This window comes from Mycteria americana, chromosome 10 (genome assembly GCF_035582795.1).
Source record: "Mycteria americana isolate JAX WOST 10 ecotype Jacksonville Zoo and Gardens chromosome 10, USCA_MyAme_1.0, whole genome shotgun sequence".
Taxonomy (NCBI): Eukaryota; Metazoa; Chordata; class Aves; order Ciconiiformes; family Ciconiidae; genus Mycteria; species Mycteria americana.
The window spans coordinates 21,360,007-21,382,191 of NC_134374.1; the positions used below are offsets into that span (position 1 = coordinate 21,360,007).

General features: G+C 34.9%; 1 protein-coding gene across 4 annotated transcripts in view; it reads right to left on the reverse strand.

Moving 5' to 3' along the window:
• The window catches only part of PCDH11X (protocadherin 11 X-linked), a 516,015-nt gene that overhangs the window by 448,572 nt on the left and 45,258 nt on the right, over nucleotides 1-22,185 (reverse strand). For 3 of the 4 annotated variants that reach the window (XM_075513175.1, XM_075513178.1, XM_075513177.1), the window contains exon 2: nucleotides 15,963-16,546. The exons of the other annotated variant lie outside the window; for it this stretch is intronic. In XM_075513175.1, the coding sequence (XP_075369290.1) occupies nucleotides 15,963-16,502 (540 nt within the window). In that variant the 5' untranslated portion in view covers nucleotides 16,503-16,546. The remainder of the gene's footprint in view (nucleotides 1-15,962; nucleotides 16,547-22,185) is intronic. 4 annotated transcript variants of the gene reach the window in all.

Sequence of the window (22,185 nt, forward strand, 5' to 3'; positions counted from 1 at the left end):
ACAAAGTTTTCTGCCACTGGGTAGCAGAATAAATTCTGCTTCTATCTCTGGCCTTTACTTCTCATCTTAGATCAAGCACATACACATTCCAAACATGAACTAAATTAATTTTATTTCTACTTAATCTAATACAATGGGCATGCTTATTTGTGAAAAATGTATTTGCACAGTTTCTGATCTCCTCCATCAGCCTACGAAAAACTATATACATTTTTAAGTAAAATAATAAAGTTTAATCACTGTATCCAAAACACATTTCAAAGACGGGGCTGTTTTCATAGTATGTCACCAGGGGACTGATGTAAACAGAAGCTAAAATAAGTGCCTGTTGCATGATGTAGTTTCTAAAACTTTGCTCATATTCCGAATGCTCAAATTTTACAATTTACAATTTTTACAAAATAGGTTCAAAACCCAACTGGAGAAACTGCACATATGAACAAAAATCCAGATAGGAATATCAGAACTACCACTTCTGGACAAGAAATCTGTGAGCCTCAAGTTGGTGGAAGCTCAGGAACAGCTTGAGAAAATATGCTTGTGCTGTTCTTACAATCTGTCCTAAGTATCTGATATCAAGTGTTAGAGACAGGATACAAAATCAGAAGAAACTGATCTTGTATCTTGATTTTCATCCAGCAAGGCCATTCTCAGGTCAAGTCAGTATCGTTCACATCACTTAGCTATAAGGAAACTGAGGCACAGAAAGCAGAAGTGACTCATTCACAACTACTCTGTAGGCCAGCAACAGAACCACAGTCAGCCAAATCTCACAGTTCAATGACCTCAAAGATCACATCATCAGAGTACAGAATACATGTGTTACAGAAAACAACACGAACGCACAAATAATACTGGATTAGATACCATTACAAAATGAGAACAGGACTTCAAGTCAATTGTACCCTTTCAGAAAACTGCTTAGGCAGTTTGAAAGAAGACACCACTATTTCTCATACAGCACTGCTCTAAATAACAAAAAACTTTTACTCAGATTGCTCATATATTCTCTCCAAAAGTTGGCAGAAAGAATGATAAAACTGATCTTTTACAGAAGTCATAAACATTGTAAATAATCATCCTGCCATCCATACACTTCAGTACTAGAAGAGAGACCATTGGAATGGTTTGTGTCCTTTCTTTTTTTTTTTTTTTATTCAGACTCTTTGAACCATTTTTTATGTTTATTTTTCCCTTCATTATGATTGAAATGCGCACACTTTTGCCTTCTAGGACCCCACCTTCACAAGCAACCTTGAAAACAAAAACCACCACAGAAACAAAATAGATTCTATCACTGTCCATAATGTCTATTGCTGTCATTGTTCAGTACTTAGGAGAAACAACTGGGCTGGCACAGATAACTACTTGAGACTTGGAAAACAGAGACAAGGAAAGACTGAAAAGACAAAAGTCCAGCTAAGCTTCATATGTGAAGGTGTACAGCAAAGGTCATAAAGTCTTAACACAATGCACGTCAAAATCTGAATAATAAAAAAAATAAAAGCATCAGAAGCAGATATTAAAACACACAATAATATTTTTTTTCCCTTTAACTTTGTCAAAGGTCCAGTTAGGCATTTAACTTAATTGCCAAGAACTCTGGATGATGCTGGCAGTTGAAGGTTTAAATTATTCAAATGACAACTTTTTTATGAGTAAGAGACAACTACTGGACTACTTCAGAAGTTAAACAAAAAACAAAACAAAACATAAAATTAATGTAAAATCTGACAGAGAACTAGGTAATCTGTAAACTTCAAGAAACTGATTCATGTTCTGATATTTTACAAGCATAGCAAGTATCTTGGATATTCATCTTGTGAAATGAATATTTCATTTATGTGAAACAATAAAAGGTGTGCAACACTGATGGAAAGCAGGAAAGTTCTATCAATCTTTTATGGTCTATTTGTAAGACTGACTTTCAAATTATGGTATTCATACTTTGTGTTGGCTTTCCATACAAAGGTCAATTCAGCAATGGAAAATACTAATATATAACTGCCAGAATACTATTTTTGAGGTTACATGGGAAACAGGATGGGGAACAAAACAGAAGCTACTACTTTGTTTATACCTTTAAACGCACTACAACAAACAGGTTTGAAAAGTCTCTAAAGGAAGTGAGGATGAAAATTATATGGCTGGGGTTAAAATGAAGAGGAAACAGTAATCTCGAAGTGAAAAAGCCATAATATCCCATTCTGAAGAGCACAGAGGAACATCCTACTCAAAAGAAAAAGAAAATGAAAAAAAAAAAAAACCCAACCCAGAAAATGTCAATTTGCTTGATAAAGCAAAGAGAAAAAAATATAATAATTTGACTTTGGAACATCAGCAATAACCAAAGCAATCATACACATCACATTAATAGAGCCAGCAATTATAGCACAATGTGAGAAAAATGTATTTCAATACTGACAGCTGATGAGTCCGAATTCATTCCTTTTACCAGTGTTTCTTTTTGTTTCTTTAAAATTGTCTGAAATGCTCTTTGCTACACGTCCCAGCTTCAAAAGCTCTACAGGACTTCAGTGTTCAGACCAATTACATTTCTGGGCTAGGGAATATAAATTACTTTGTAATAAACCTTTCTTTCAGGAATAAAAATAACCATACTAATGTAGTCAAGTGCCACAATCCATGGTTGACACTCGATTTAAATGTATTCTTTGATAATTAAAAGAACACCATTTTGGCCTTACCTTTTTCTCCTCCCTGTACTTCCTCTTAAAAGGAAGAAAAATATTATGTACAGTACCTTTTGGGGAAAACCAGCTAGGATTATTTAAATCTCTATCACTATCATCCAATATTGGAAAGCTAAAAGCAAAATTAAAATCAAGAACACATTATTATTGTAAAATATTCTTTAATATTTTAATTGTGTATTTTATGACAACTAAAACCAGGAAAAACTGAAACTACCTCTCCTATTTTCAAAACATATCTTAAAAATTGGAAATCTTAATCCCTCCCAAAAACAGAGGTCATAGAAAAGCGAGTTGGACAAAAGAAAAATCTGAAAGCTCTGTGAGTATTACCATTCACCTTTATTTTTTCTTTTCGTTACTGAACATTTTGAAAATTATTATTTTTTATAGTAGTATTTTTTTGATCATCTCATATGTATATGTGAAAAAGACAACTATTCATTAATAACTTGGAATTCTTAATAATAATAATTATTGGAATAATTTTAGGATTTGCATGCAGTCTGCTGGAAACCTAATTCAAGGTTTCTCATGATAGACATCCAAAATACAAGTAAAATTTGTATTGCTGCATCCATTACAATAACTAAAAGAAGCAGAAAAAAAGAATCCTCACAAAATTATTCTGAAACTAGAATTACTACGGATCTAAAGAACTTTTACATTCTATGCAGCAATGCAGAATATGATTAGTTAATTTTCTTCTCGAACTTGTGATAATTGTTTTTAATTTGATTAAAAAAATAATGTTCTTTAAACATAATATGTTTCATGCTTGGATGGTGATAGCTCTTGCTGCCTTTAGTAATAAGGTTCCTATTTAGTAATGAATGAGTTTAATGACAAACTTTTTAACTAAGAAAATTACCCAAAAAATTAAAATCCTTTGGATACACTGGTGATGACTACTATATCAAGCAGAAAACCAAAGTCAGTTTCCCTAACATAATTAATAAATAAATGGTCTGGAAGTCAGAAACCTAGGTCAGGTCATTCTTTAAAGATAAAATAGGGGCCAAAGAGAAACATCTTTATTCACAGATACTGACACTGAATATATAAAAATAATATACCAGCACAATGGCAATAAACTCTCAGGGTATTTTGAAAAGGCTCCTACCTCTTTCCTTTGTGACATACAAAATATGAAGTCTTTAAAATATTGTAAATTTTGAGACAGTAGTAAAGATTATGGGTGCAGTATAATTTGTCCTAAGTGCACTGTTAGCAACCTGCCAGAATAAAGCATGTCCCATATATAAAATTGCTAAATATATATATAGTTTAAGCCACAATTTTTTCTTCTACTGCATCTGAGAAAAAGTTCCCAGAAGAGGTAATTTGTTAGCACTGTTCTCACCTATCAGATTTGGGGAAAGAAAATAGTTGGAAACCTGCAGGCCATATTCAATCCCTAAGTATTTTGGGGAGACCTGATTTATGCAAACCAGGTAGAACAGATGAATTTTCAACAGAACAGGAGAGACACAAAGAGACCAGGTGACTTATCACAGAGTCAAGAACAGGCTTATACACCACTTGTTGGATGGCTGCAAGATCAGTGTGTGTCCTGCTAGCTGTACTTGGTAGCTCCAAAAAAAAGAGAATACAAACAGCTATCAGTGAAACAGTTATAAATACTCCTCCAGGACAATGTATTAAGCAGTTATCTGTTTAAGAACCTACTAGTAAATGCAGTAGGAAAGACAGACAGACATTTATGAAATGGCCGTTAATGGCTGCAAGGGGATTCCCACACTTACCAGTGAAAAACACAGTAACCGACTGTGGCACAACATAAATCTGTTACCATTTTAAAAAATTGCCAACAACTTATTGTGGTAAAGCTCCACAATTACGAGGGAGCAAATAACTGCTACTTTTTTGGAACAACACACAGGTTAGGGAAGTATAAAAACAATGGCAAGCGGAAGCATATGATGAAATCTGAGACCCCTGAAATTCTTCCAGATTGCCTGAAAATCATCATTAAGTCATGAAAACTTAGCAGAGATCTGCCAAATTCCTCACTCTTCTCTATCCTTGTGCTTTTCATTACACTGTAAGGCATGAAGAGCATCTTAATACATTAGGAAAGCATGCAGTGATGTCATCCTCTTCACCTGAGTACTTCAGTGGCAAATTTGGTGTTCATTTCTATACACAGTTTTCATTTTTTTCTGATTTTAAAACCTGTATATATGGGTCAAACAATGATCAGGAGCTGCTTTTATAATTGATAAAAGCATTTACTCCTTAAAAGCACTGATAAATTTATTTCATTTCAGACTGTGAAGGTGTTGATTTTTCAAAGACTGAATTTCAATGTTAGATTGTCATGAGGAAAGCTAATGATAGCTGTAAAAATTAAAATTTCAATTTATAGTTTTTTACTTACATATATTTTTAAATATAGCCCCCAGGAAGAGTGTGAAATATATTGAGATACAGTGTACATTTCTGCTATCCTAACTCAAATTAATTTTCCATGTAGTGACATACTTATACACAAGAAATCTACACGCAACTGTAACAACAGCATACCCTGTACTGATACCCAGTTAAAACTGTTGTCTTCCTGCTTGCATCTTGCAGAAAGCAAAACACAGAGAAAGTCAAATCGAATAAACATAATAGTTTCTTACCCTCTGAAATTGAGGAGGATTTTATGGCAAGCATAACACAAAGAAAAGTTAAAGACTCAAGGCAGCTTCTACTAAAATCAAATTAAGTCTTGATCAAGTGACCAGTAAAACTCAATCGTGGCTTCAGTTTTAACTTTCAGAGAGATCTTCCTAGAGAATTTTATTGTTTGTCTGCACTTATAAAATATTTAGCCAATAATATTTGCAATTAACTGATGGAAAAAAAAAATCTCATCTTCAACAACCTTTCAGCAGTTTTTGAAATATTTTAACTGTCTACATTCACATGCTTTATAAACCCTCACAAATCTCAAATTCTCTTAAGCCAGACTTCTTTTGAGCTTGTAACACTGATTTGTTTCTTTCCTCCAAGTAGCTCATAAGATACAGCTATCCCAAACCAAAAAAAACACCGAAAAAAAAAGAAAACTGTTGTCGAGGTAACGATCACCAGCATCTACACCTACAGAAAAGGGCAAAAAGGAGTTTTCAGTATACTGTTGCTTATGTGAAACCTTCAAAGACCTTCAGAAAGCTCAGTTAATGAATGAGCTTACTTTAAAAGTTGTAACAGACAAATGACATATGGAAAGTACTATTTCTGCCATACATTTTAGACCTGTAGTCAACTCAGATATTGCCGACATTAGAAATTTTGGCAACCTGTAAAGATTTTAAAAGTATTCTAAAAAAACAAATATAAGTCAAGTTTGGAAAAGTCACTTGAACATGACATTTAATATTTTTCTATAAATTTTCCTCAGAGATGCATTACATTCCCATTGTATAGTAAACATAAAAATTCACCATTCACATGAGGATACTCCAATGTAACTGCTGAAGAATATGATACACTTTCTGTAACTCTGCTTGAGATTGCATATTTGCAGTTCCAATATCATGCATATATGCAAACCAAACTATAATTTTATTGAGATACATGGGGGTTTTGCTACTGCTTTTATTGTAGTTTACTGTTGAGAGCATTATAGATTGTGCAATTGGCAATTTCTTTCCGTATAAATGAAACTGAAGTTTTTACTCAATGTATTTTGGGAAAATATTAATTTCCAAGTGTTGTCTATATACTTAGTTTCAAGAGAACTATGTAAACAAATCCTTAGTCTATTATGCTCAGAAAGCATCACCACATCTGTGTTAACTAGCATACTAATCTGTCTGGACATCAGCAAAAGATAATATACATATAAGATAGATGAAGTGAAGATCTCCATTTGACAGATTTGTGCCTTCCAGCTTGAGTCTATCCTCCTTCCCACACAGAGACATACTAAGTTATATATTATTGTTTAATGACAGCTAGTGTGAAAATCAGAGCCTTGCATGCAAAACGATACACCAGTTTGTCCCTCATCCTAACTCACTGAACTTACCATGCCTGGAAGCAAGGCTTTCTCCTCCAGTCTTCAGTCAATCCCCCAAAGGGATGTCAGGATAATGGAACCTGACAGTTTTACAGTAATAATGCCATAAACCACCCTAAAGGAGCCTTGTATCAACCAAAAAGAAGCAATTGCCTTGACTCTTGACTCACTACCACCAGTCAGTAGTAGAGTTTTATCTACTTAGAGACACTAATTCACAGCTGTAAGAATGCAAATCAGGCCCTTTAAAAATCAAACCCACTGACTTTTTCAAAACAATGTTCATAGATGACCACTTGCCTGTCCAGATCCCTCTAGACAAATTACTACTGAGCAATATTTTTTATTCTACTACAAAACCTTCTCATAAGGATTATATACTTTGATATTTTGGATAGTAAGAAAAACAGGTAAATGTGGAGGGCTTTGTAAGAAGGTGGATGTTGAACTACATCATAAAATAATGAAAATAGCATTATGATGCAAAGATGAGGTAAAAAGATTTTCAGGTAGGGGAGCTATGTAAAGTGAAGAGAGTTTTTTTTTTTAAATTCCTTATGTTACTAAAGTTAAGTAATTGGAAAACAGTGAGAAGCAAATATATTTCACTAGATGTCCAAGGATAATGACAAATGTAAAGGACAAGAACTCTACCTATAACTATATATAATTTCTCCCTTGGTCCACCTTCCACGTTCTCCTGTAATTACGAACAGGAAATAAGATCAAAATGAAAGTTATTTGTCCCTTTCATATATTTGCAGGGGAGCTTTTCAAGATTTTAGGATGTCACTTAGCACTCATAAGCATCCCTCAAGTTTCTGTATCTCATTTTATAGCTTATTTCAGCTCATGTCATATTATCCACTAACCCAAAACTACCTGACCTAGACAAGAGAAATTATGGTAGGAAGCCAATCACTTTTCACCTAAAGTGAAAGCTGGGTAAACTCTCTATTCCATTCTATTTGAACTAATTCTCATTACTTCAACATATCTTTTATATCCTAAGGAAGCTGGTAACAAGGAAATTCTGCACATCTTTGATATTAGGATTTGTTTAGCATTAAGAACTTCTACAATCTGCAACACTAACAGGTTTTTCCTTCTCTTCTCTCAAGAACAACATAAGGGGTTACCTAAATATATCCTGTTCTAAGTCATTTAATGTGTTCTTTAAAGCATTTATCAAATACTTGCTGTGCACACCCAAATCTTTATTGGATAGGCTCGCTACAGGTTTCTTTTATGGGAAGGTACTGGGGTAAATAAAAGTTGTGCAGGGTAAGTTAGGTTGGTATACATGTAAAAACAAGACAAAAATGCATGGGCAGGAGGGGATTGTTGCATAAAAAAGTTTAGAAACAAAGCTATTATCAGGCCTAATCGACCTATCAGACAAAAGCCTGAGTGAAACGAAAATCATTAACTTCTGAAAATATATTTATTTTTCAAGAACTGATTTCTAGAGTAAAGGACACTTACTTATGAAGTTAATTCTAAAACCATTGTATCAAAGTTATTACTACACCTGAAACCAACTGATCTCATGTTTCTGGAACAAAAAGGCTCTTTCCCCAATCAGAGGTTTAGAGAGCGAGCATCTGAAACTCTATACAACAGTACTAAGGACAACATCAACTAAACCACATTAATGGCAGGAAGTGTTATATATTTGTTAATAGTTTTAGACTCTCTGAGGCTCAATCTTTCAAAGAATTGAGCCTTTCTGCTAATGCCTGAACTTCCCTATAGCTGAAGACTAACTTTCAAATCTAACCCTGTTGTGCAGCACATTATTACTTCATGAGTAGAATAAACCAAACAGAATAAAAAATCCTAAATTACTTGGAAGGTAGGTGCATCAAGATTTAACAGAACTCGGCAATGGCACTTCAACCTCTACAAATGTATATTAAAGGAAATAAGATAAGTTTTACGAACAACATCTACTTGTGAAGTTGGCCATCTCAGCAAGTAGTATTCGTAAGTCTTCAAGGGACTGCTGAAATTCTTGTCACTTCAGATGGTAATTATCCACGTCTCAGTGGAAAAAACAAGGAGAGGGAACCATCCATGTGAAAAAAATGAAGCTATGTCATAACATTAAACAAATACACTGATCTTCTAGCAGTAACAGAGAAAGGGAAGATGTTTCAGTTCTGACCTATTCCCCACTGCCACTGTGGACTTAGGAAATAAAGCACTGGGCATCATTCAAAAGACAGCCTGCCTGTCCTAGAAACCTCTTTCTTCTAAAGGGCAGCTAAAAGTTACCTTAGAAAGACAACATGTCCAACTCTCCATATTTATTAAATTACAGGCACTAGAGGGTGACCCTAGAGCTTGACTGGAGTGCAACTCCAGAGCAAAAAAATTCCTAAATCTATTTTTGAGCCTCCTAAATTTATTACCTCTCCCATCTATGCTGGCACATGAAATGGAAAAGACGATGCAGTACTGTTCTGCAAATACATGAAGTATAATCCATATGAGCCATTACAATGAAGATGGAAGTTAACCTGTCCTGCAAAGTTATGCTGAATGAAATCCCTATGCTAATTCAATTAAGGGACTGTGAAGTAAGAAAAACAAGCCACCCTCCCAATCCAAGCAGAAACTCAAACTCTTAGTCTAAGCTACATGTCAGTGGGAGGGAAAAAAAAGCAAACAAAAAAACCAACCCTCGATTGCTTTTTTAATATACATCTTATTTTCACCTTGTATATAATAAGCACTGTCAAATCTAGGATTTGTTTTAACAAAACCATTATTTCTCAGTTTTAGGTTCAAATACCCAAGTACTATTGTTACCTGGGACATCAATATGCGTGTAATTGATTTTTGTTTCAGTGTCTGTGAATCTTGAAACATCACTGACCAATTAGCCTTTCTCCAATTACAAGAAAGAAATACTGAAAAGTTATTGTCGTTGTCTTATCAGGAAGCCAAGAAATCTCCTATTTGAATCATGTATTTTCCTGAGTATATAGGAGTCTGTAAAATGAAAATTCTTGGGACCTTGAATAGCCATCTTTTACAATTCAGCCATATATCCCTTACACAATTACTAGACAGGGTTGCTAATAAAAAATAAATCAGAAAGTGCAAAAATACTTCAGTACTGGTGGGTTACAATAAATTTACAAAGGATTTTTGATAACGGAAGAGTAATGAAGTTGGAATTTACCTAATCTTATTAGTGTCTAACTGCAATATACAGTCAGACCTGACAATATTAATAAATGTCAGTTTACATGTAGAAAAAGCTCTGTCTTGGCAGTTTTTTCACAGAAGGCAGATGTTGATAACAACCACCCCAGGCTTTCTGTGACCTATTTAAAGGGCCAATATAACACTTCATTGTCCTCTCATGCTGCTGAAGCCTACACAGAAGAATCATCCACATTAATTTCAGTATGATTATCTGTGGGATGCTCCCTCATTAAACATGGTTTGAAAATAAAAGCAAGGGTTGCTGCTTCAGCTTCCATTTAAAGAAATGAAAGCATAAAAAAGGACAGAAATGAGAGGTTCCAGCAGCTGATGCTTGGGACAGTGCAGATTATCTCAACACATGTGTTAAGAAAATATAAGTCTGTGTCACTGTGCACTGAGTTTGCAAGGATGTTAACTGTGCTTCCTGCCTTTCTCTCTATGTACTGAACCACTCAGATAGTATTGGTGTAACATTAAAACACAAAAAGGCCATAGAAAAGTTTTGTTTGTCCTCCTCTACTGTAGTGCTTTTGACTATCAAATTTGTATCACTGCTTACGATATGATTATCAACAACTTCATTTTCTGATTAAACTACAAATCTAGTCTCACTCTATAATTTTAACTACCTTCCTACCTTTCATTTTACATAAAACGCATCTCCTTCCATTCTTGATTTTCACAAACAGTGACATTAGTTACTTGATCCAGAACTAGTGTGAGGCTCAGAAATAACCTAGTTGCAAGAGCAGGCTTGAAATCTGATGAAGATTTGTGATCTCCATCTTCCAAGGGGTCATGGAATTGATAAACTGTATCAGAAAGAAGGGGAAAGTTTCTATTGAAAGACATCACAAGAGATGATTTACAGTAGCAAGAGGTAACTCCTCATCAGAGGCAAGACTGACATGTTGTGAGACTGAGTAAGAATCTATTTTGTCAGATTACAGAGGTATGAACTGACAGCTACAAAAAGATTATTATATTATACTAGAAGGAATGCACCAGCTGCTTCTGATGATAAGTAAATACAGGGAAATTACTGTAATACGTAAGAGTAATGGAACTATAACAGTAACACCAATCTAATTTTCCCCCAAACTGCGATAGATTAAAGCAACAACCTATTAGCACACAGGATTAGCTCAGAGAAGAAAATGCTCCACTCCTGTAGTGCAATATCTAGTGTATATGGTATACCTAATTGACAAGAAATGCTAAGTAATCAATAAAAAGAATTTAATAAAAAGTAATTTAATAAAAAGACTAAAATTTAAGAATTAATCAATTAAAATTAATTAAAACATGGGCTTAAACAAATCCTTTTGGAAGTACAAATATGACTCTCCATTACAGTGCCCCAAGCTGGAATTCTATTCAAAACCTGCCCTGAAACAGCTCCCCTTTTAGACATCTAAAAGCACAAAGAAATGCTTCACACTAAAATCTTCATAGTCAAAGCAGAGGCCTGTAACACCTGTAAATTCTAAGTGTATTAATCACGTTATACTAAATATTAGCTTGCCTTGAACTCAAATATAAGTGTACTGAAATTGTGTAATCAACAACAGCATGTAAGTATTTTTAACACTGTGGTGGTATTGCCAAAAACAATGTACATTTTACATCAGTATGTAAGCAATGTGAGTGCCCTGAAGAGGTGAACAAACACCTGTAGGCTTAGCTGCCTACCGGGGTTAAACCAGAATATTAGTGTTTGTAGGTTCATCCTTAGTCAGAAATCACTGCTTATTAACGTTTCAAATTAAAATTTGCTCTTGCATCCTGCTATTTTAACATACTTCTGTTTATGAATGCCCTTCTCTCTTTTTCCCTATCATTCCCACTTTATACTTCAAGTAGTTATCTCAACTGAGATAAAATCATAGGGTTTCCATCTGGCCATTTCTTTCTCTGAAATACTTCATTATCCATCTTAGTTGCCCCTTCTATCACCTCCTACTATCAGTGTTATGCCATCTTTCTGCCCAATGTAGACTTGGAGCTATTTCTCATTCTAAATGCTTTTTCTGTTATTTTTAAATCATATCTAATTAAGTTCTCCCTCCCTAACCTTGTTCATAGTAAACATTGTTTACCATCTGCCATTTGAACCCTTAATGTCATCCTATCCACGGTCAGCTTCAGGCATCTCAGCAGAGAAACACGATCTTTTTTAATGTTATGCCCAACAATTTCTCTGGGTAACAGCAAGCTGCCTTGCATGGCTGTTTCCTAGAAACCCTCTTTTCTACGGAAGGGGGGAAAAAAAAAAAAGAAAAGAACTTCATATAATGTTAAAGCATCACTACTTTTAAGTAATTCAATATTTGTAAACTTCTAGCAGAGCAACTCTTGGTCAATTATTAGCTCTATTTCATTGGCTGGGTGGGAAATATTTCTTTGCAAATTGTTGCAACTCATTTTCTAAATAGGGAAACAATGAGTACCACTGAAAAACTACCCAAAAGAGGTGTTTGGATCTTTCTTAAAAAAAAAAAAAAAAAACAGTTAAAAACACTGCTTTCCTTAGAACATCTCTTAGAACTTGTCTTCCACACAACTCCGAAGCAAGTCTTACAAGAAGAAATGCAGAGGTTATTTAAAACTGTTGTCTTTTTAGAGTTCATGCATTTCAGACAGTGTATAGTCGAATCACAGACACCTGGAAAGTTTTGAACTTGCAGTACCATGAATCAGTTACATATAAATAAGTTATTTTCTGTTGAGGTACATTTTGAGAAAATGCAGGCAGGCAAAAAAATACCCTAATGCTAATTTGTGTGGTAATTAAAGCGCTCTCTGGTATCCTGTGCTACGAAACTCCCAAGTAATGCTGAACCCAAAATGCAAGAATACCTTTTTTACGATGTTTTGTTTTCTTCTATTTTAAAAGGATTTTTAGAAAGAGGAAGGAGATTAAAATAACATGAAAGTCTATCATATAGTTAAAAGACTTTATCATTAACTATCTACTTTGCAAAAGAAACCAAATACAACAATTATATGCAACCTTGTCCGCACACTTCGAGGGGGGCAGTAAGGTAAGTGTAACAAAGTGCGGAAATATCGTAACACATGAAAGTTAGCCTGCAATGAGATACAGAGTCGCTGAAAATGTGTTACAGACCTATAAAGTACTCAGCTGAGTTTGTAGTGCGAAGTTTATTCTTTTTTAGAAATTGTTATGACAAAAAAAATCTCTGACATAATAGGCCTGGCTTCACATAGATAATAAGCACATTTTAGCTAAACTTTTTTTAAAAGTTAAATATAACTGAAGAACTTTCCCTTCATTGCACAGCTTGTCAATTTGCTATTACTTTCTGTATAATATAGAGCAACATATTTCACTCTGTGCTGAACGCATAGTAAACCATCAGCCTTTGTGCTTCTACGAAGTGACTTGCTTATCTTATCATCTCCCACTCCTCTGACATCCTCCAAGTATGCTGTGCTTCCCAAAATTCCCCACAACACTGTCATATCAGCCCTGCTAGACTCATCCTGTTCAGAAGGCAAGACAGTTTCATGTGCTGCAGTTTCCCCACTCTTCTGTATGCTGGTTAGAAAAGGAAGGAAAAGGTCAATACACATCACAAGCCAGAAGACATTAGTATCTTCAAAGCATACCCCGAAAACCAGCATACGATAATGCACATGAGAAGAGCATTTTGGGAGAAAGAATCCTTCATTTCTACTTCTAAGGATTCATTCTTATATAATCACTTTTGGTATTAAATTGTAAAAACTATCAATGGAATAACATCTGGACATTACTGTTCCAAACAGTGTCTGGCTGTCATAAACTGCAGCTCGGTTTTACAGATACTTTCCAAGGTATGTGAAATTGCTGGCTTATTTAAAGGCAGTGGATCCATAACTCAAAAAGTACCTGACCAACAGGCATGCGAGAGAAAAATGCAATTAATTCATTTAGGAGATCTGTCTATACGGCTGTGATTTTACAAATTATTTTGGTTGCAGCACATCTAGCACAAGAATTCAGAACTTTCAGTGTGCATTCATCCACATCACCTTTCTTTCCCTTATGTGGCAAAAGCAGTTTTTCAGAGATACTTGAATAAACATGTAACTGGTTTTCTTTTTTTTTCCTAATTGAAATACCTTTTTTTTTTTTTTTAAGGTATTTGCACCTCTCTCAGTGAAACCTGGCTTTCTGGCAGACCATCTCATCTTACATTCGGTCTTTAGACAAGGTCTTATGCCCTACACTACTTTTGGTACAGAGCTGTAGCTTGTATTTCAGATGAGCTCCCACTTGTGCAATACAAATATGCTATCATTCTGCTGATCTGTTACGTTCTGTTTCTGAACACACAGTCCAAAAATAAACTCACAAAACAAGACTGCTATTGTGGTGATCTGAACGGTTGCTCACTCAATGCTAGGGACTCCTGATTTTGCTGTTTTCTTTTTTTTCCCTTTTCCTAGAATAACAGCACATTTCTCTCCGATACATAACTAACATTTCTCTATTCAGACCATGTATTATTTTGTCACCTTTTGTCTGTAGCCCTGGCTTTCTTATTATTTTCTACTCCTACTGTTATTTATTTAATATGCTGTTATTCATTCCCCAAATTCTCATTTAAAATGCCAAATAAAGAAGACTGCATCCTACTGGACGCTTTTGGTTAGCTATCTTAAAAAAACCCCACACATGTAGATCTGTCTGCTCTCAGTATAACCTAGGAACTTAAAACTTTTAAAGAGCTTACTACAAAGACCTCAAACTTGGTAGTAAGTTCTTGAAAACTTTTAAGTTCCTAGGCTACACTGAGAGCAGACAGATGTATTTGGGGTTCTTTTTAGATAGTTAACCAGAAGTGTCCAGTGGGATGCAGTTTTCTGAAAGAGATTTTTATGTCTTTGTCACTAGTTAGTACCCACATTGCCACAACTACTTCAGGTTGTAAGCAATTTAAAAGAGCTAAAAGAAGGCAGCACTTGATTTTTATTAAATTGCCAGTAAGTACTGGTATCAGTGAATATTAGCTATCAAATCAATCAAGCAATATATTGGCCTATATAGTATATATTCTTCCAGTCAGTAACGAGGGTGTCAGATTGGTTGCTGAGCAGTCAAACTACTCAATAGTTCCCTATTCCAAATCAAGGGAAGTGAAGACATTTTCAGCTTCCCACATAATAACCCGTATATAATCATAACCATAAATAATCAGTTTCAGGGTAAGTTCCTTCCTTGTTCTAAACTCTCTACTTCAGTAAACTCAAATGAAAATAATGCTTTATTTAGCAATCACACACTCTTACACAGCACACGTTTACATGTTATTCTTTTGTTCCCTAATTGCAGTTCTCCTGTCATTTACTAGAAAGGGTAAAAGAAGCAAGAATATGAAATATCTGCTCTTACAAGGCCACTGGCACTGCTATCCTTGCACTCATGTATATCTTGGACTCTCTCCTGCCCAGACATTATGCCCACCCAAACATTACAAAGCTGCTTTGACAAATGAACTCTTTTTCATTCTGGAATAGCTCATCAGTATAGAGATGAGCACCATATCACATAAGCTTCTGGGCTAAGTTCTACTGCGCAAATCTAGTAGCCATGCAAGAGGGAGACATAAACCCAATGCAAAATATTGTTGTACTTGGCACCGTCGTGTTGGTGGCAGTAAGAACACATCTTTAATGGTCTAAGATGACTGTTAGCCAAAGTGTACAAACACTTTGAATGCTGGTGAAGAGTTCAGGAAGACATGCATGTTTCATCATAGTGTTACACAGATAGACACACGCATACACACACAGAGCTTTCCACAAAGTGAAGATATGATGCACTAGAATACACTTAGAGATACAGATTAACATTTCAAGACGGGTATCTGCAGTGCACCACTACTGTGGTACACAGCTTCATATTTCTAATGGGTTGATGAGGACTGGCAACATTTGTGGGAAGACAGTAACACAGACAGTAACAGAGAAGAATGGAAGAAACCCACCTTAAGGAGTTCATAATGTTGAATACCGTTCACACCAATGTCCGGATCGATGGCAGATGGGACAGAATAGCGAGAATTAATTGCTGTGTTTTCAGGGATAGAGATGTTAATAACTGTTGAGGGGAAGAGGGGAGCATTGTCATTTATATCCTCTATTAGGAATCTGATCTTGACCAGTCTGAAAACTTCATCAGGCAAAACAGCAACCTCCACCTCATAAAAGCAGCGATTCTCACTAAAGATGCCAGAGCACAGCTTTTCTCGGTCTATGCGGTTTGCAGTTGTGAATATCTCACCAGTGTTCTCCTCCACCCGTACTAATGGTACATCCCCAGTCTTATACACAAGCTTGAACTGTAGTGGTGAGGAAAGGGGCACATCTGGGTCCAGCGTCAGGTTAAGATCCTTGAGCAAATTGCCAATGAGGACATTTTCAGGCAGTTCTTCCCGCACGGTATAATTCTTCTCCTGTGCGCCAGATTGAAATACAATACAGGCTAATAAGACTGCCAAGAGGTAGGTTCCAGACAGCAAGTCCATCTCCAGAATGACTAATGAGTATTCGTGTAGAACACCAAGAGTAGCTGGAAAAAGGAAAAGAAAGAAAGAAAAATTCTTTAAAATTTACAGAATATTGTGTTCTTAAAGTGATGGAGACATGAAAGGAGTACCTTTCCTATAGCAAATAACCTGAACTGTTTGAAAACCTCATTAGTAAACTGGTATTTGACTTAACAATCCTTCATAAAACATATAAAATTTCTTGCACAATTTTTTCCTTAAAACCGTTTACTAAAGATGGAGGTAAGACTCTTAGAACTGGATCAGAGTGAATGAACAAATAAATACAAAAATCCCTGTTTCCAGCATGAGATTTTCCTTTGCTCCTTAAGAAAACCTCTTCCTTTGAACCCTCTGCTACATTGTCTTCAATTTTTTTGTTTCCAAAGAAAAAAGTAGATAAGAAGTTTGCAAGCAACCATCTGCTGAGAACCAGACCTTTTTATATCTCTTCCTCAGAGATGGGAAACAACCTCAAGAAAGATGGAAGCAGAATGGGATGACATACAGGTACATACAGATATCTATGTACCTACAGCTGAGAAGTTTTAGAGAAAAACACACTATTGAACTCCATATATAGAATATGCTGCTTTGTCTAATCTTTGTGTAACTCTGCCCTTCCAGAATTTAGGATAATCTAGGATAGCACTTCTGTGAAGTAGATGTTCAAGGGTTCCATCTAAAATGATTTTTTTAGTTAATGAAGTTTTAGTTCCTACCAGCTTAGCATCCATTTCAAATATACCTGTACTAACTCATCTACATTCTTTTCATTGTGCAGGTAAAAATGTTTTTTTTTTCCTGCCTTTTTTCTGATTTTATTCTCCCTGTCATTGCACAGATTGATTTACTCCTGCAGATCAAGTTGCAGTGGTTGAAGAAATTACTGAAGCCAGTAATTGTCTTCACCCGTTAGTTACTGCCTTTCAGCAGTACCACTTTCAGGGTAATTTAAAATATTTGACTTTGCAGTGAAACAGATTAGGAACATTTAATATTGCTATTCCATTTCAACTCTGCAACCTTCTTTTGATTGGGAGTAAGTAACAGATAAAGAATGTTCCAACTAGATCTGCAAGGTGTATCTTCCCACGTCAGCATGATTTAACTGTAAAGCATTTTCTGGCTTTATGATTATACAAAAGGAGCAACACGAAATAAAAATCCAATCCTGCAAGTCTTTACTTATGAAAAAAGGCATTGCTCACTGGAGTAATTCAATTAACCTGAATGAGATTGCTGACATGGGCGAGAACTGGATATGCAGTTTATGTGGCATAGTTACCGCATTACCTGCGGTATTTTAGTAATTCACTGACTTATTTGCAATACTTTAGTAATTCAGTATAAAGCACAATACAACACTAAACAGGCATTCAGGAGTGATGAAACAGTGTACTATAAACAGCCATTTTATAAATCCATTATAATACTAAACTCTAAATATGTAAATAAGGAAGTCATCAACAGATACGGATTGTCATTAATGGTAACACTATGGTAGCAGCATGAATTTAATGAAAGAACTGTGGTGATATTGTACAAATATATTAGTTTGACTACTATGATTTTATTTATTAACTGCCTTATATTTCTGTAAATGCATCTCCAGCAATTGTCACCCCACTAAAGTAATTGCCCATGTACATTCAACCTGTAGAAAGCTCTTATTTCAGGAAAGTACATTTTTGTATCCACTATTCTTAAAATAAATATATTGATATTGTTTCCATGCAAAACACCAATAAAAATGTATGGGTTACAATGAAGAGTTGATATTTAAATGTTCCCCTCAAAACAAAATTTCAGAGTGGTAGCATGTTCCGTGCACACTGCAAAGCACTATTGTGCCACTTTTTCTTCTCTACTAGAAGTTAAACAGAAAAACAACAAAACAGGGAAAAACCTTCACATCCTGATGTTTACATAGTAATACTTAAACTTACAGTTCATTTCTGAGGGGAAGAAATAAAAACAAACCAACCATAAATATAAACCAAGTTCCAGTCCCTATCCCAAATTCTTCTGTGACAATATTGATGTAAGGATTGCCTATAAATTATAATAATATAAAAATATTGTATAGTCATGTATATACATCTTCCAAATAAATAATCTTACACTATAAAAAATATTGTTATTATTAACAAGGTTATTAATGCTACACTACTCCTCTCTCTCTAGTTTTGAAGATACAGGGAATTTTAGTCACACTCAAAACAAAAGTTTGTGTTTTATATATCAAGTTTTACAAAGCAATTTGAGGATGAGTACACAAATCGAACAGTCTAAAGAGTTCATGAAAAACCTTCCCAAATCAATTCTGAAAGTTGTGATAGTACCAATAGATACCTTATATTAAAAATAACTGATAAGAATTCCTATAACCCCACCTATAACTGCAGTGGAGTTTCTAGGCATTATAAAATAACAACAGCAGGACTCAAAGAGGTTTGTCAGGAAAACTGCAGGGTGGAACTTCTTAGCATTACATTACTGTGCATAATTTTACTTACTTTTTTAAATTAAGTTTGAACCATTCTATTAAAATATTTTTTTGTCATATTAAAGAAAATATATTAAAACATAGAAACAATAGAACACCATTGTTATAAACCATGTTAGATAAATGCTAACATGACTTTTTATAATGTCTTTTACTGCCGTAGATTTTCCTGAACTCCTAAACAGTATAGACACGTAATAGGTAGTATTATGACTTTTAACAGAAAACTTGTTTGATCTTGAAGTAGAAAAGCCACCAACAATGACTTACAATTCTTGAACTTCTGTAGAATACACTATTTTTAAATGGTCTTTATCTGTCTTTCTAAGAAATTCTAGGAACAGTTTTGAACCTTTAAAAACTGTTCTAGAGCTGTAGGCCTTTCAGGGAAAAAAACCCCACATGACTCAAGTCTTCTGCTTAGATATACAGTGGAATATCTTATGCCATCGGGAAAGTGTTGTTCTTAAAGCAACCTATTTAAATAGTCATAGCTGTACATTGCCTGTCATTTGTGCCATAGCAGTGATAGGAATACTATGGCAACAGCAATGCAAAGGAAAAGAGCATGAGGTACTTTCTAGCAACCAAGCATCATCCTGAAAGACATTTACGAAATCAGAGTATTTCTGATGACACACAATATTTGTTTTTCATATTTGTCTACATATCATAAATATACATACCACAAAATGGGAAAACAATATAATTACAAATCCAAAAGTGAAAGGAAAGGCTAAAGAAACTGCAAGTGGAAATGGCAGAGTCAGACAAAACAGGACATTAACAGAAATTGTCAAAAGAGAACATGTGAATGGTAACATGGTAGAAAAAGTTAGAGATGAACTAAGACAGACAGACAAGATAAAAATACAAAAAGGAAAAGAGAAAGAAACTGGGCAGAAAGGCAGTCACAGTACAGTGTGAGGAAACAGGCTTTCTTGATGACTGGAGTACAGAGGCAAAAAAAAGTACAGAAGGCTAAATAGAGTAGTCCAACCCTAAAGGACCTTTCATAAGTTCCAGCACTAACACTTTCAAAGTGGTAAAAAAAAATTAAGAACAAATAAAATTGATTAACAGAAGGTAACATTAAACTTGCCACGTAATTTTCCCTCCTTTCAAAAGAATGAACTGATGTCTGTACTACTGACTTCCGTAACTAGTGAGGCAAATGGCCCAGATGGACAGGATGGAGGGTAGGAGGGGGAAAAAACAATTTGAGAATTGCTCTCTTTCATCTGAGTATCTATGCACTTAAATACACCTGCTTTTTTGTCCATTATACTAAATATGAATGGCATAATTTAAATATTATCATTGTTCATTATTATCTTCATTTAGCAGCTGTCAAATCATACCTTGAAAAGTAGACAGAATATAAAAATTTAACTACCTAATGGAGTATGATGTGAAGGCAGAACCTAAATCTGTTCTTTATACACAAGGCTGTACCTGGTCCCACCCAAGTCAGAATTCCTGTAGCTTATTATAGGACTCGACTGCTATTTCTTACTTAAGAGTATCACAGAAAAGTAGTAAATGCAGTAAAGAGTCCAGGTGTCCACTTCAGATGAAAATGCAACACTGTTTCTTGATACCTGGGTTCAGATTTGCATTTGAGCAGGAATAAATAAGCTGTGGTAATATTTTGTAACTGCTATATCAAGTTTTAAGAAAAAAGTATTCTAGACTATTTTAAAAAATTTGGAATATTACATTGAAGTCCAAAACTACATCAATATCCGAATATTGAAATCATAATAGAAAAGAAATCCTGAAAATATCACTCCCATTCTTACCTTCATGTTCCTGAACCTATTTTAATTACATGGACATACTTAGCTAGTATACCTCGCTTTTTCAAGACAACATCCCTTTCATTTGCTGGTAATCCACTGTGGACTCCTTAAACAGCAGTGTTTAAATCCCCATGTTAAAACAGTGTTTCTCAGAGCAAAAGATCTCCATGACATGGGCTGTATGTGTCAGTCAATAGGATGATTGTAGTGTTATTTAACTGAAGAGTGTGCTATTTGCAACTATTCCCGTTCACAAAGGCTCCCTCTGAAGTGTCCATTGATAATTAAGCAGTTCTATGCTATATGCCAGCGGTTTTGAATTTCTGAATCACGTTGATATGGATTTCAACTTTATCCTGCTGGATTGTTAGGTAGGATCTTTTCTGGCACTGCAGATTTTTAGCATTCGGTGTTTTGGTTGTGGGTTTTTTGTTGTTTTTTGGTTGGGGTTTTTTTGCTGTAAGTCACTAACATAGCTGAACAGAGCAATGTCTATCCCTTGTCACCACACATACCATGTTTCATTTAAGGAACTGGCTTGTTTCGATGGTGGTTAACTTTTTTTAAAAAGGCAGAGACTTTATTGGTATTTCTTACCATTTTTTATGACAATAAAAAACACTACAAAGCTGTTGCCTGACAGAAATCCCGCTCATTTTTTTAAGCCAGGCACAAATGGTAACAAACAACCTGAACTCATTTTCCCACTCTATAACATTTCAAATATAAATTATTTTGCAGCCACCAATATTTACCCACAGGATCCACTCGTTATGTAGTGTATTTCATGATCACATTCAAAGAAAAAGGCCTACCTCAAAGAGAAACAGACAATTTGTTATATTATCAAGGCTTCCAAATTCATTCCCTCATATGATTTTACTCTAAATCCACTAAGGGACTGATTTATTCTTTGATCTATTTTTTATTAGTGTGATGGTACTGACTTCAATGAAGTTTCTTTAATTTGATTTTTTTCCCAGTGATGAACAAAATTAAACTGGAAATTCTTATCACCAGAAGAAAACATCACCCCACATCCATTTAAATCAACCAAAGAATTAAGTGTGAGCCACAACTTGCTTACAGTTGCATGCTCTCCTGATTCAGTCTTCACTGCTTTAAAAATAGAGTATTTTTAGTTCTGGGATTTTTTTTTACTTTTCCATCACAGGGGTAAGGAATACTCTTCACTTGAAGAAATAAAAAAATAATGACCAAAAGGCAAATTCTTGCAGCCACGTGAAGAAGCAGCCAAGGTGTGGAAAACAAGCAATTGATAAACTCTTAGTGAAACAGAACTCCATATTCCTGATATTAATCTGCAACTAATTGGAAGAGTGCTCATTAA